Below are 16,441 nucleotides of genomic sequence, written 5' to 3'. Positions count from 1 at the left end.
AGGTCATGGTTTATCAGGACGCTGGTTGGCTTGATTCCAAGCTTATAAGTCTTTATATAACGACTTTCTGAAACGTCTATGGAGTGAGTGAATGAGAGACTCTCTTCTGGAATGTGGGCGGTCAACATTGACGTCTGTTGGGGGTTTTAACTTTTGGGGAAGAGGTGAGGAGGAGGAGCGGGGATGGGGTGGGTAGGGGGGTGAGGGGGGCATTCAGGTGATAAAAACCTTTCATGACATTAGGGTCTGTGAGGTTCCGCGAGCAGATCATTGAGATCATAGCGTGGAGTCTGTCCTCCTCTTCCTCGTCATCATCCAGCGAAGGAGGGCGGCTGCCCGTGGTGTGGTGGTAGTTTATGGTGACTGTTCGCACCAGTGCAGGACAACAGAGAACACAGTTAGACAAGAGCGCCCCCAATAGGCCTCAGGAGGGACATATGACACTACTACATTCAGACTGTGAAGAGAACGCAACGATATGCTGCTGAGAATTCATAGCACACACACACACACAATACACTCACAGATGCACACAAGCATACATGAACAGGTGCACGCGCATACATGCTTATTAACATACAAATGCGCAGTCACACACGCACACACACACACACACACACACACACACACACAATACTCACTTTGAGATAGAGAGAAAAGATACCAGCATTAACAGATACTCATGTTGAGTACTTTGAGAGTATACTATGTGTGTGTGTATGTGTGTGTGTGTGTGTGTGTGTGTGTGTGTGTGTGTGTGTGTGTGTGTGTGTGTGTGTGTGTGTGTGTGTGTGTGTGTGTGTATGTATACAGTATGTGTGTGTATGTATACAGTATGTGTGTGTTTTACTCACTAGAGTCTAGGTGATGTCCAGGGTAGACGATGCGAAACACATAGTCAGCAGCTGTCCGCTCATCTCCATTCCTGTCCTCCACCAGCCTGACGGTACTGTTCCTCTTCCTCAGCTTAGGGAACACCTTGCCCTGTATGACACACATTTCAAATTAGACAAAATTATTTGATTAGTATTGGCCAATATCTTATACGATCTTATATTTTGTTTTATTAAACCCCATCAAGAGAAATAGCTTCTTCAAGGGCCATCATTTTTTTCCCTCTGACAAAAGGACTTTGTAGTGAAATGTCCACCCAGTCTTAACCAGTTGAACCCCAGCATCTATATTCTGGGGGCGCATTAGCCAAAAATAGCCGATCTACAAGCTCACAAGGCAAAGAGATTTGGTGTAGATGGAAAAAAGTGGTCCAAGTACAGAGCCAACTCGAGCCAAAGGTCGAGTTTACCAAGTATAGAGAGGGTTTAAGAGGTTAGTGGTACCAGTCATACATACCTTTCCTCTCTGGGACCAGAGAGGGGGCTCCAGTTGGCCCCGGGGCAGGAGACCTGTCTCCAGGCAGGCTAGGAAGGCTAGCAGGTGGCCTCCAGGGGGGAACTGGAGAGGAGGTCTCTGGATCCCATCCTGACTGACCATCACCAAGGTACCACCACAGTCCGCTACAGAGGAAAGGAAAGGTTGGTAACTACAAAAGTGTACTCCTCGGAGCACAGGTCTCCGCCAGGCTGGGTTGCCTACCCAGGGCCCGCAAACTTTGGAAGGCAGTCATAGCCAATTGGAATGGGATCTGAAAAATCGGACTCATACGACCTAGAGATCATGTGTATCGATTTGAGTGAGTTTTGGACAAAATCTGTAGGAGTGGTAGCAAAAAGTGTGTATGGCAGAAAGTTCTATCTGGCACAAACAGGGCCAAATTTTGTGCAAAACATTTTGGAAGCCAATCATAGCCAATCGGAAAGCAATATGAGAAATGTGACAGATACGTCTGAAAAATCTGACAAACGAGCCCAGTATAGACAGAGGGGGAGAGCGAAAAAGGGAGAAAGGAAGCACTGACAGATAAGGAGTTCTCACACACACACACTCACACACACACACACACACACACACACACACAGTATGAGAGTGACAGAACGTTGGAGGTGAAGAAGGGGTCACTGAGATAAATGAAACACAAACAGTAGTGACCCTTGCTTCCTGCTCTGCTGCACCCTGTTCCGTTCTAGCAGGAAATGAAAATTTTATAAAGACGGACAATCGATAGCTTAATGTGACAAGCGCTTATTAAACACAGTCCCTCACATGACAGCCCCTCGGTCCTGAGACAAAATGCCACTGACCACTGTTATTGGCTAAAACACTGGGCCATCCTCTATTCACTCTATGTGACAGGAGGACTGAGTGAGTAAAGACATCCCACAGTGTTGTGGCAATGGGGTGGAGGTGCTGGTGTACTCACATTGCTAGTGGCAGTGATAATGGGTGCAATGTGTAATGACATCCCACAGAGTTGTGGGAATGGGATGGCGGTGCTTGTGTACTCACGTCTCTGGTGACAGTGGATACACACTATCTGGCGTAAAGGTACGGTCAATGCATAGTCCCAGTAGATACTAGGAGACAAGAAGAGATAAAGGAGGCGCAATTATAGAGAGGTATTTAAGAGGTAGAGGAAGGAATAGTGAAAGAAAGTGTAGCGCTCACTTGTGCCACTAGTCGGTGAGTGACACTTCTAGTTGTAACTTATAGTACCCAAGGCACTGTAGTGTAATCTGGGCTAGTCTAGGTTTAGTTTAGGTTCGACTCTCTGGAGCTGTGGGGAATACTTAGTGAGACTCAGACACAAAATGTTAACTGATTGCTGGCTATTTATATAGAAAAACCATAACATTAAACAAACAAACATGTAAACATCAACAGGGGAAATACAAATAGGTTGGTACCAACACTGTGGCAATTGCTTGGCCACTTTCAATTCTCACAGTTCACTGTGTCTCTCTAAATTGGGTGCACCCTTCTAACTTGAACCTTCAGTCAATCAACATTAAATCCAAGCTTGTTCTGTTCCAGTTAAATCAAATCAACAATGAAAATAGGACAATTGCAAAATACAAATCCACCCTTTAAATAGGTAACTATTTCCACTCAGTCACAGTTCCCAATTTGAGGAGGTAAGGTAGGGTAAGTGTCAGTATACGTGTTAAGGGATCAGAGTTCCAAGGATAAACCAGGAGGGTAGGTATCAGTATACGTGTCAAGAGTTCCAGGTGGGTTCCAATACCTAGGAGGTAAGTATCTGGGTTCCAAGTTCCAGGGGGATTGTGTGTGTGTGTGTGTGTGTGTGTGAGGGTGAGTGGGAGAGAGGGGGAATTGGGAGTACTGCAGCTGAGAGTGGGGGAGTCTGCAGAAGTAGGCCTACCACACAGTAGAGTGCAGTAGAACTGTCCAGTGATCGCTGTCAATCACTCTCTAGATCCTGGGTGGGTTAGCTCGCCATCAATTGGAACGGTCAATGGAAAAGATCCAATCCAACAAAAAAACTGACCGATTCTGTGAAACAGGCTGGGCACAAACAATGCAATGGCTGCTCCAGTGAATCCACAATTGGGTTCTTGCTTCTGGTGGTTCTGTGGTTTGCATATATTTATTTATATTCTTCTAGATCTCAACTTCTCCTCTCTGTGTTCTGTGCTGTCTGTTCTGTGCAACAGTGGCTTTTTTTCTGGCTGTCTCCAACCTCAACAGCTGAACTGACTCTAGTTTGATTGGGGATTGGTTTGATTAGTGCAGGACTGCAGGTGTGTGTACTTGGCTGCCTCTGAAGGTCAGCCTGACCTGATTGACTGCTAATTGGCCAGAACCACTATACAGAAGTCACTCTAATGTCATGTGTAGCCCACTCCATATCATGTGTGTTACAAAAGCAAAGGGGCAATCGGGAAGAACATGGGAGTTTTTATTTAACGACAGCGTAGCTGAGTGGCTCAGAGCCTCTGCCTGATGAGCAAAAGACCAATATCTCCCCTGCCAAGGGGGAATTCTACTTTAGGCTAGTGGATAAACAGTTTCACTTCCCACGCGGGAGACCTGAGTTCAAATCCCAGTCATTACATTAAGGTTTGGGTTAGACGTAGCCAAATTCCAATGCCCAAATCTCTGCTGAGTCTGCTCGCTCGCTCACTCCACACTTCATCTAGCTTAAAAATAAATGAAAAAAGTTATGGAAAATTCATGGCCCCCTCACACATTAGTAGGACACTGCGTGTCGTGAGGGGGCCATGAATTTTCCATAACTTTTTTCATTTATTTTTAATATTTTTTTTAAATGTGTCCCCGGCCCGAAAGTGAAGTATCCCTTTAACCTGGAAATAGTTTGTGTCCCAAATGGTAATTTGCTTTTGGAGGAGCCGAGACCGGAGAGCGAGTGGGCTCTCTAAGCCGCTTTGTGGCGTCTAACAGTGAGTGTACATCGAGTGTCAGTGTACTGTAGGCTTCAGCCTGGGCTTCGTCCCCCCCCCCGGTAGTGTTGAGTGCCTATCTGTTCTGTTATTGGATGGACCGTCTCCTCTGGCTATGGGAGGGAAACCATGACTATGCAATCTGGGAGATGGGGTAAAAAAAAAAGCGACAGTGCCGTGTAGCGGACTTCAAATGGATCAGACAAAACATTGTTCTGTGTGCTCATATCCTAAATGTAAACATAACGTGGCTGCATGCGTGTTGAATGGTTTGAGGGTGAAAGCGTCCCACTTGATTAAACTGCAGAGATACTGAAGTGCATTTATGTATATAATTTTGAATAACAAAGCTACTGAAGCAACACATTAAATAATGGGTTGATTTTTATTCATACAATCATGCTGTTTGTTGTACAAGAATGCATGTCAATATATACAACATGTCATGCAGGAGGAGTGAGTGAGCGAGTAGACTGGAATGTGAGGAATTGGAATGTGGCTGTCAGTCCAGCCTGCTTGATTCTTCCGGACTCGCATCTAATCCTATCCTCCTCGCTGGGGGCAGGGCTAAGGCGCGAGTGGAGTTGGCAAGTGTGGAAGTTGGGCTATTGTAATTTGGCTATAGCCTTTGTGAGCTTAAGGTTAGGGTTAGGCATAGTTGCAAAAGTGCAAGAAGGAGCAAGAAATCACAGTGGATCTGCGCTGAATGAGGATGTAGAAAGGAATAATGCAGTGGGTTCATAGAGCTACTATACAATAGAATACTGTACTATATGAGCTACACGTATTGGTACTAGGACCTACAAGGACCAGTGGGCTTCAGGTGGCCGAACATTAAGGATGTTTCGGGTGTAAGGCTAATTGTGCTACCTCTTCTCCAGATCACAGTCTCCCAGTGTGCCGTTGATGAGCTGGTTCGGTGTCCACTTGAGGGTGAGGTTATCTCCGGCCTGATGGAGGGACAGGTAACCACGCAACACCTCCATGTCCTTCTTCTGTGGGGAGAGGACAGGATACAAGATTATACATACACATACATGTATGTTGATAATATACATACATACAGTACGTGTGTGTGTGTGTGTGTGTGTGTGTGTGTGTGTGTGTGTGTGTGTGTGTGTGTGTGTGTGTGTGTGTGTGTGTGTGTGTGTGTGTGTGTGTGTGTGTGTGTGCCTACAGTACACACATATAGTACACACACACACACACACACACAAACCTGAATTGTCTGTCACCAACTTTCTTGGTGAGTTGTCCGTCAAGAAAGTGCATCCATGTCAAACATGCACTTTCTTGGCCTGTCAAAAACCCTAACCCTCCCCCTCAGAGAAACTACCCTTTCATTTGATGGGGGAGTTCCTCGTTGACAGTAATGTTAATCTACAGTATGTATTGAATTAGTGTTGAGAGAATGCTACTTTCTCTGTCTTTGTTAATAAATAAGGCAAGGGGTATGTGGTAAACTAATTATCGCCTGTAATTCATCTTATATACCTAGGTCGCGGCTGGGGGATAATCGAAATGTATTATATTCAGTCTTTATGCCCTGGTTGAGGGGAGTGATGAAAGGACCAACAGTTAGCATCCCTATAGAGACACACGGGGACTACAAATTTCACGGCCACTTTTGAGACAGCGCCGCTACTCGTGGTCCGTTAGAATGATGAACTGCAGCTCTCAATGCAATCTCTATGAGAGGCATTGTAATATACCCTAATTTAACTACTGAGGCTGTAGCGATTTTTTTTGTGTTCTAATAAACTGTCCCATTTGTTTAATTTATCCTTTTTAATGTCCCATATCTGTCATCTCGATATACTACCCACAATATACTATAATATGCTCCATCAGTGTGTCAAAAGTTCTAGCATCTAAAATCTAAAGTTTAAGTGGTCGCATGGTATATACATCACGGACGCATTCCTTGAGGTTTTCAATACCCAGATACGTTTGTGTCTCTCATGTATCATTTTTATAGGCTGTTTATTTTGGACAATTATCCAAACAGCATCTTGCAAGACTATTTGTACATTAATACTATTAATACTAATACTATCACTCCTCCATTTAGTTGGGTTATTTCCCCAACTTACATTCAGGCAAATTAATACAACAGCAGTAAACCCACACGTTTTAATTTTTCATGTACCGTCGGAGCTCCACGGTAGGTAGAAAATTAATATAAGCCTATGAGATGTTCAAAATATAGACATGAACAAAGTCAGTCGGGATTTGGATGAGAATTCAAAGTCGGCACTCGCAATGACAGTGATGTCACTGAAATGTGACTACTTGTCTGTCTGCCGTCTACCCTCTTCTGTGTTAACATTATGGGTAACCCATTAAAGTGGCAGATTAAATGTGAAACAACTATTAACTATTAAGAAAACAAGAAGATATGTTGACAAAGACACTACATACATTTGGAAACATATTTTTATTTAAATCAATATTGTCTCCAGTTAATGTAGGATAATTTTAAAAGTAGGCTAACTCTCATATCCTCTCATAGGGAATGCATTGGCAGCTGCAGTTCATCGTTCTAACGGACCTCAATAGTGGCGCTGTCTCAAAAGTGGCCGTGAAATTTGTAGTCTCCGTGTGTCTCTATAGGATATGGCAGCTGACCAATCAGCACAAACTAAAGTGCCACCATGTGCTGAATTAGCCTCAGCATGCCGCAGGTGCAGTGTTGTTGAAAAGCAGTTTCCTCATAGATTTTGTGACATAAGACTATGGTTATGTCACTCAGTGGCACTGGCAAAGCATTCAGTCTATAATAGAAAACATGAAAATATTTAAGAAACTGCTGTAAAATTATTAAGAAATAATATTCCTTATTCTAGTTATGATCATGTGGTATATCACATTTTCAATCATGGGTTATGCTCAAGAGTAGATATTTAAATGAATGCTACATTTCAATCAGTGATTAGAAGGATCACCTTTAAAGGTACAATCCAGGACTTATTTGAACAAATAGCCCTTCCTGCTGCCTATTGAATGGCATATTGAATGTCTAATTCTACCTGAAAATAAATGTACTCATAGCACACACAAACACAGAAAGATATATTAGGCAAACAATTAAAAATGGATACACTACACACATGGACACACAAAGGCATGCGTGTGTCATACGTGTGCGCACTTTTGCTGCCTGAAAAAGAAATCTAGAACTGTTGATTAGAGACATCACACGAAGCATGGCCAATCAAATCTGGAGATCACATTTGTGATATCCGGTTGTTACATTTTGTGACGCTCACACACCCACACCCAGATTGCCGACAGCAACAAACATAAAAAAAATAGTGAAAATAGCCAATCTACAAGCTCACATCGCCTCACATTGCAAGACATTGTGAGCTTGCAGATCGGCTATTTTCTCAACTTTTGTGCAATGCTCTTGTATGATGAAGTAGGGCATTCATTTATAGAAAATTGGAGATATGTAATTTATGCCCGACAGCGATGATATAAGATATGCATTAGCTATCAACAAGGGGCTGAATTGGTTACAGTATACATGTGTCCATTGCAGAAAACCGGTGGTAGAAGAAACAGTACTGTAGAATAAATGCATCCGGGGGCAGCAGCTCAGGAACAAACCAAAAAGTTGAAGAGAGACAGAAGAAGAAGGAGGTAGGCAGCAGAGATGGGGGTGGAGGGTGGAGAGGAAGATGGGACTGCTAGAGCCCATCTCTGCAGGCATGCCAAGGCTCTGTGTGTGGGTGAAAAGTTCATCTCTTTGTGTGCGTGTGGTTATGTTTATGTGCTGAGGCGTGTATTGTACAGCTAGTACAATATATGTGGTTTCTACCACCCATGCGTCATATCCTGCACCCAGTCAGAGGGTGCACAAGCCCAGTGGGAGGCATCCGGAGTGGGCATCGTGTGCTTATTATTACATACATTCCCTGAAAGATCTTGGCAATACACTCCCTGACTTTGAGGAGAAACTGAGACAGCGATACTTTTTGTACTACACTGTCAGAGCGTCACCAGGAGGCTGACTTTTGTAAAAAAACAAATTTTGCTATTACTCGTTCAGATTCTGTCCAAAAATCACGCTAATCGGTACACAGTATCTCTATAGTCATGTAATCAAGACGGATGTGTCCAATATTTCATATTCCGATTTGTGTGAGGTTTGGACAAAGTCTGTAGGTAGTTGGCCTCTAGGGAGTGTGCGTGCAAAGTTTCACACCGATCGGTCCAAGGGTGCTGGAGATTGGCTGTTCACAGACGGACGGGCGGCCACGGACACGGACCACACGGACGGACATGGGTGAAAACAGTCTCTGGCCTTCGGCCGTCCGATCATAACAAACACTTCTTCCTTCTTTTAAGGCGGCTGTTATTCAGCCAGCGTTTCACCGCCACCTTCGGATCCGGAGTGATATCAAACTCTTGACATATATAAGTCATGATCGGATCGGTTAATTGACCTATTTATCGGAATGACCGATCAAATTATTTTCATTGATATCGGGCCTATCCGATCCATGGCCGATTGATCGGACCATCTCTAGTTGTTAAAAGAGTATGCATTTATTTGCATAGGGAATGGTTCCATTGTTTGCAGCAGAAGGGTGACACTACAGGCATGCCATGATGTGATGCAGACCCTGAACAAAGGCAGTGTTACCTCAATTATGAGAAGGAGAAGGGGAGGAATGACAGAGAAGGAAGAAACAACATAATTATGTCTAATTATGGAATGGCCTATGCGACCTGTAGCTATGTATGGCTAGCAAATTACTACTTACTAGGTGTGCAGTTTGCGTACAAAGCACCAATTATGTGCTAATGAGAGTTTAGTGGCGTGAGGTGAGCTACTGTATGATTGATGTCAGTTGTGTAGTGATATGCATATTCTTGAACAGTGCCAATGATTGTACAGAGCAGATTTTGGCAGGGCACAGCAGATATACCTTTTTATAAATACAACTGTAAAAATTTATGATGTAAGTACTATATAAGTATGTCCTTAACTCATTCACTGCCAGGCTTATTTCAAGCTTGTTGATCCCTATGCCACAGGCAGGAAAAATGGAAAAATGTAATTTTTTTCTCCGTTTACATTTTAACATTGAAGTGGATGGAGCATTAACTTTTTGAAAATCGTTTTCTCCTAGTTCCTTTGAGATAAAAAAGAAAAAAAAAAAAAAAAAAAAAAATGGCACTAATGGCACACTGAAAACGGCCGTCAAAAGACGTCATTGGCACTCAATGAGTTAACTGTGTGTGGGGGGGGGGGTACATTTGTCCCACTTCATGTGTGATGAATTTGGTGATGAATTATTAGGACATAATTATCTGAACTGGACAAATATGTTTTTCTGACAATGGAACGACGAACGTGCACTACTATGGAATAAAATCAAAATTGCACTTTGTTTTAGGAAAGAAATGGCACCAAACAGTAGGAATTATGTGTTATCTCCCCCAGATGATATGCATTTGTCCCAACGTTCCTACCACTTTCAGAAGCAATGCTGGGAATGTTTAGCTGTTAGGCATCTACGTTTTACTGTCACACTATTATGAATGGTTGGTATGTCTTCAAATCCCTTTACTCTCAGCTTAAAAAAAACACATGGGGTGAGATCGGGTGAAGTGTAAAAAGCAAAAAGGTCTTATGACTCACAGTCTACATGACATTACTGCTGACCATTTTTATACTGTGTTTTCTTAGATTTTCGAGGACATTATTGGATCCATTCATTTCATTGTAACATTTCATTATAACTGTACTGCCGTACGGTTTCCAAACTTGTTAATAAAGTAATCAATCAATCAATCAATTAATCAAAATGAACTCTCTCAGTGCCACGCCCCGAGTTATCCCAAGTTTTTCCTGAATACCCTCAGTGCCAGAACGAGAAATCCAGAGTTTTTACTTTTGACTGTAGTCGCACTATTTATTTTTCATGATCACTTTAGCTTCCTGACTCCTTCAGACTCATTGGGTTCCGGTTTCATGAAGCAGATTCCGTTTCCGGTTCTAATTTTTTTCCCGCGGTCATTTTCGGCCAGAATAGGGAAAGTCACGGTTTTTCACACGGTATAAAAAACGAACGGAGAGGTCCACGTCTACTCTCTTTGGTCTGGGTGACGATCAGTCATCGTAGTCGTGTATCACATCGTAATTTAGCCCGATCAACGATTGTCGAAAATGTCACATCCGGTTATGACCGGATGTGACGTGAGCCTGTTTGGGAGGGGGCGAGTGAGCCAGCGAGGTCATCAATGTGTCGATTTGCTGCTCTCTACTGGTAGAACTGTCGTATGGGTTTAAAAACCCAATCAGATAATTTATTTGAATGAAAAATTACAAAATTAAAAAACACGCAAATTGCTGGCACTGGTACTTTATGAAAATACTCTTGGCAGTGAAAGAGTTAAGATATGACAATAAACTTGCAGAGCCTAGAAACTGATTACAGTACAGTAGGTAATCAAACACAGTGAACATGGTGCATTTATTTTTTGTCCAAGCTCTGTTATCATTGGGCTTTAGTGCATTATAAAGTGCAGATTGATCTGAAAAGTCTATTTTTTTCTCAAATATTTTTATCCCGCGATTTTGTAACCCATTTTTTCACCCAGTGCCAATTGCCTAAACTGTGATCCTGGGCGCTACTCTCCCTCTGCCAGCCTGGGGAGAGCCCCGAACTGAGCTCTTCAATGCATGAGGAGTCCTACAAACATTAAACGGTTCTTCTAGAGCAGGGGTTCCCAAACATATCCATGCAAAGGAGCCCCAAATTGCCATAGCCTCTGGCTGCAGCCCCCCTATTACGAAAAGGCCTTAAAAAAAAAGATAATAGCCAATCTACAAGCTCACAATACACCATGAGCTTGTATATCTGCTCTTTTCACAATTCTTGGCAAGCACACGCACACTTTTTTTTTTAATTATTATACATTTTTTGTTTAGTTTTTTCTTTTTCCTCTCCTTTCCAATTGGCCCCCTGGTGGCCCCACTTGGAAAATCTGTGTTCTAGAGTGAGAGAGTAGAGAGAGAATATGTTCCTACCGGCTGCACCAACACATTGTTCTTTCCATAAAGGAGGTGCGTGCGAGAGTTCTGGTGCAACGACTCCACGTACTCTCTGGCAGAGGCAGCAAACTTATCCTCAGACATGTTGACACTGGACTGCCTTTTACGGATCTACAGACCGGAAGACAGAATGGATTAGAAAGGACTTCCTGACAGAGCACAGACCACATACAAGGTTCATGGTATGTTTATGACCTTGGACTTAGTAAGTTACTCAGGATAAGAGCGTCTGCTAAATGCCTAAATTCAGATGCTGTACGGTATGTATTTTTTTTAAAAACTATTGCGATCACCTATCGAATGTGTGCGCGCATGCATACACAAACACACATACACCTCCTGACTAGCCCCAAAGAAGTGGCCCCCCCTCTCCCCTCACCCCCAGAGCAGGCCTGCGGCTGGGCGAGGCATCCTGGTTTCGGTGAGCTCCATGGATGCGGTGGCGTTGGACCAGCTCGTTTGCAGAGGGGTCCGTCCAGAAGTGGTCAGACGTCTTCAACTTGGTGTACTCCAGAGCACAGGGCCCCACTGACAACACACACATACACACAACGGTGGGCACAGTGTGAAAACATACTGGAGGAGTTTCATATTTCTTATTTGTATATGACTAGACCGGTGACCATTAGGCACTAGCTTACTCGGGGACAACGCAAGTCAGGAACGATGCAAGTGGGGAATGCATGCCCCACCCTGATTATGCAATACCCGCTGTTGTTAGAGTACCCAGTGCAGAACCCGTTACAACAGTGCAACAGTACGAAGCGCACGCGGGCGAATTCTTTTTCCGCGGATTTCGGCGGATTTGGGTACTTTTTCCCAGTTTTTTGTTACTTTATTTCGGTTTTAGGGTTAGGGGTAGGGTTAGGTTAGGATTATAGATATGTAATAAAAAATAAATTAAAAAAAATTGGTGGCTTTGGATAAAACATTGGTGGCTATAGCCACCGAAGCCCCCGCGTAACGACGCCACTGCCCGTTATCTGAAAAACTGCTGATGTACGCTGATGACGTACATGGGTATGAATAGGAGACAGAACCGCAGAGTTCTATTGAACACATTACCCCTTATATTGGTGCAACGGCACAAACGTTACGCCAATCCGTGATGTCGATGGGGTGGGTTGGCCAATCAGGGGAGCCAATGCCTCAGAGTGACGTGGCCGTGGTCCACCGGCCGCTCCTCCCGTAAGCCACTTTTAATATAGTATTATAAACTCACCTAGTAGACAAGCCAAGATGGGCCCATACACGGGGTCATGCATCAGAGCTTCTCTCTCATAGTATTTACTGCATAAAGACACAAAGACAGCAACATGGGAATTATACAGCTATATATATATATATATATTTTTTTTTTTTTTTCACATTTCAGATCATCTGTTATATTAGGGGCTCTGTAACTTGAGTGGCATTGAACAATAGCACACAGTTTTGCACACAGCACACATAACAACTGTGCTATGTGTGCTGGAGAGGCTAGACAAGACCAAAATGAAAAGTTTGAAGTGACTCATCAATCTTTAGCATTCTCGAACGAAAGACTCCTTTATTCTAGTCAGTGAGGCAAGGACCTCTATATTAAAATCCACCTCACCTGGAGTTGTCTACGATGTGCTGCACCAACTTGTCCAGGACTTTCTCGAAGAGGGCGATGCGAACCCAGATGTGTTTGATGGCCTGAGCGGAAAGGGGCTGGGGTGAGCGGCTGGATGATGTGGAGCCCTGCCTCCTGAGCGGTTCATGAGCAACACTCTGGGCTCTCCTGCAGCATTAAGGGCAAAGGTCAAGACAGAATGGGTCCATCAATACACACAATATATGGAATGCATCTACACCTGGATTCCCCCTAGAACTGATTTATAGCAACTACTGAATGGAATAGAAAACCAGCAGTGCCAGAGGACCAGGGTCTCTGGAAGCCCTCATGACAAAGATTTAATTTGCCTTTTAACTGCCAGATGGCTCCGGCCCATGAAGATTCAGTGCTGTTGTCAGTGGAGTGCCAAGTGATCAGCCAAAACTTCAACATGGTTATTGTGATTACAAAACGAACAGGCAATCAATGTAAAGCAGGTGAACGCTGTTGATGGCACAGTGTGGGCGATGAGAAGGGTACATCAGTGTGGGCTGTCTGTGAGGAGGGTAGTCTGGCACAGCAGTGTGTGTCTGATCTTAGTGAGAGTATTAAGAGTAGTGATGTATTATGAAGAACACACTCTTACAATATCTTCTACAACACAATCAGACACATCCACTTCAATCACCAAAGTATGTGTATGTGCTTGCTGAAGAGAGTGTGTGTGAGTGTGTGTGTGTGTGTGTGTGTGTAAGAGTGTGTATGTGTGTGTGTGTGTGTGTGTGTGTGTGTGTAGGTAGGGGCTCAGCTACTGTATCGCAGTCACGATGCCTGGTGTGTGCAACTAATTGAGTGTGCAATGCATTTGGTGTATTAACTCCATTACGAACTCCGCTATACAGCTTCCGAGATGAGGTTCCACTGCGAGCTCTACCGGAATCGGTGGAACGGCCGCAAAGAAAATTTAAATAAAATTAAAAATCAGACATTCTAAGGTTATGGAATTTCAAGGAAACAAACACAAACACTAGCAGACTGTTGACTAGAGGTGGAATTATAATGCAAGCCCTTTGTCAACAGACCAGTTTAAATTCTAAAACCATTTATGAGCAGAAGCAAATATAATTCTTAAACATCCGGGGAGCTATGTACTGTATTGTTTTTCTGTGAAGAGAAGCATCATCTACATTCAGTATTAGTACACGTTACTTCCAAGAATTGATCAGTTGGATCTGAAATAACCTTTGAGTGAAGTCATTTTCCTGCTAAAAATGTCACGGTTTTGAGGTTTATTGAGACATAAATGATATTATATGGCTCTTGCTAAACATCTGTTCATATAAATGTAACCACAGCATCATCTGTGTTTAATTAGGGAGATCATTACATGTATCAATGAGTTCAAACATCTGTTTCCCGTACAGTGTATTGCTGTACAGCACCAAGCAGCATCTCATGGTTTAGGCTCTTTGTGGATCCAAAATGTCAACAAATGTCAACATGTAACCGGCGGTGGCTGGTGATTACATCCTGAGTCAATGTGAATATGACAAGGAATATGCCATGATGATTAATCTGCTGGGACATTTACATGATCTGAATTTCAATTCTTCCAGCCTACCCCCAAAGCACATGCTCACCCCATTCCTTATTTAACTACAGTCCTTATCCTACCCACGTAGGCAGTGCCGCTTTAGACTCCACGGGGGCCCTAAGCATGATACGGGACACATGCACGCGCGCGCAGCGCGCGTGCATGTTTCCCCCGCGCGTGCAGTGCATGCCGTTGGAATTTTTAACCTGCCTCCTACGTTCCACAACCGATGCCTTCTATAAAATATGGGACCCATATCTACATTTTATTGGCCCTCAACTAGCTGACACTTTAACGATAGGGTTCCTTAACAGGAGTGATACCGCTGACCTTGATGTATAATGTCTAAATCCTTGCTTGTTTATTTTGTTTCTCATTTTTATTTTTATTTTTTGTTTTTCATCTTTTCTGTTGTGGATGTATGTACTGTGATCTGTATTTCTTGTATTTCTTTTTTGTTCTTGGGGTAGTTACTCACCCATCTATGTAATGTCAAGCACCAAATCATGTATATATATATATATTGTGTTATTTTTTTGGTCCATTGTAAGTATGTGGAATCTATATTTGTATCCGTGTCCTTTTCCTTTTATAACGTGTCTGAGCTGAGCTGTTTGTCTGTTTTGTCTTGTTTTGTCTTGTTTTGTCTTGTTTTGTCTTTGTTTAAAAAAAGAAAATCAATAAACATACTATTGAAAAAAAAATTTACAAAAATAAGTAGGATCTTCCTTGGGGAACAAACACGACATGCTTGTATGAACATGCTGATTCTCACATTGAAATGACCAACATTCCCCGTCCACATGTCCCATTGTGTGGTCAGACAAATCATCTCTGTTCAATGTTTTTCTCCAACAAAAACGGCTACAGCCACACCTGCACACTGGTTGCAGGCTGATAAATGCAGGTTGTGTAAACAGGCCGCCTGTTTTGTGCAGCCAGTGCAGCCTAAAAAACTATTGGAGGCGCACTGGCGCATAGAACGCATAAATGCAAAATGTGCGCAACACACGGAAAGCCGACAAACGGCAACAAAACACTCTGAAAACCATTGCAAAAAAAACGGCCACATAGGCAGAATCAAGTTAGTTGAGTTTTACTGTACTTTTTCCTTTGCTCTACTTTTCCCCTCATTTAGTATTCCAAACCCTTGGATATGGAATACTACTGTATATAAAATAAAATAAAAACATTATTTTTCACGTCGCATCACGACATGTTGTGAGCTTGTAGGTCTGCTATTTTCACTATATTTGAAATAAGTGGTTAATTCATAATGCACGTTTCCCTTCCTAGACACGTAGCGGAGTCAAAAGTACAATATTTCTCTGTATCCAAAAATACATATACTCAAGTAAAGTACAAATAAAATAAAAAAAGTGAAAGTAAATGTACTGTAACCAATGTTACCGTCCACCACTGGTGGTGGGTTTGTGTTTCTGCCTGAGGAAGTTGTGACATCAACAAAACGGAATCTTTGGCTCGCAAACTGATAACATGTCAATACTCAAACTGCTGACTGCAGCTGCAATGCAAGTCAAGGTGCAGAGCATCTCAATGAATAAATGAATACAGATGATAGTCCTACTTAAGCCTGATTTATACCTTGTTGCATGACACCGGTGCTCAATGAAAATAGCTTGCTGCAAGCTCAAAATGGATGTTGTGAGTTTGTAGATCTGAAGATTTTGAAAAAAGAAAAGAAAATGGGAAATGGGGCATTGTGTATAATACTTACAATTTTGAATGCAGGCCTTGTACTTGTAATTCCTATAACAATTTAGGCATTTAGCGGACGTTCTTAATCCAGAGCGATTTACAGTAAGCAAGGCAAACACAAGGTAATAGATCAAATGCATAGAGACAGTGTAGTGCCTCAGTAA

General features: G+C 42.8%; 1 protein-coding gene across 3 annotated transcripts in view; it reads right to left on the bottom strand.

Moving 5' to 3' along the window:
- The window catches only part of sgsm2 (small G protein signaling modulator 2), a 93,104-nt gene that overhangs the window by 18,076 nt on the left and 58,587 nt on the right, over positions 1-16,441 (bottom strand). For 2 of the 3 annotated variants that reach the window (XR_013933153.1, XM_080428386.1), the window contains exons 4-12: positions 12,983-13,150; positions 12,608-12,675; positions 11,765-11,913; positions 11,362-11,496; positions 5,187-5,311; positions 2,404-2,471; positions 1,351-1,514; positions 855-984; positions 229-363 (exon numbers count right to left, since the gene is read on the bottom strand). Coding sequence is in view for 2 of the 3 variants with exons in the window: in XM_080428386.1 (XP_080284512.1) it covers positions 229-363; positions 855-984; positions 1,351-1,514; positions 2,404-2,471; positions 5,187-5,311; positions 11,362-11,496; positions 11,765-11,913; positions 12,608-12,675; positions 12,983-13,150 (1,142 nt within the window). In the remaining variant the exon portion in view is untranslated. The remainder of the gene's footprint in view (positions 1-228; positions 364-854; positions 985-1,350; positions 1,515-2,403; positions 2,472-5,186; positions 5,312-11,361; positions 11,497-11,764; positions 11,914-12,607; positions 12,676-12,982; positions 13,151-16,441) is intronic. The other variant, XM_080428387.1, reaches the window with a different exon arrangement.

This window comes from Gymnoscopelus braueri (genome assembly GCF_963280865.1).
Source record: "Gymnoscopelus braueri genome assembly, chromosome: 5".
In the NCBI taxonomy this organism is placed as follows: Eukaryota; Metazoa; Chordata; class Actinopteri; order Myctophiformes; family Myctophidae; genus Gymnoscopelus; species Gymnoscopelus braueri.
Note: the sequence above shows the minus strand (reverse complement) of the source record. Positions and strands in the feature narration are given on the sequence as shown.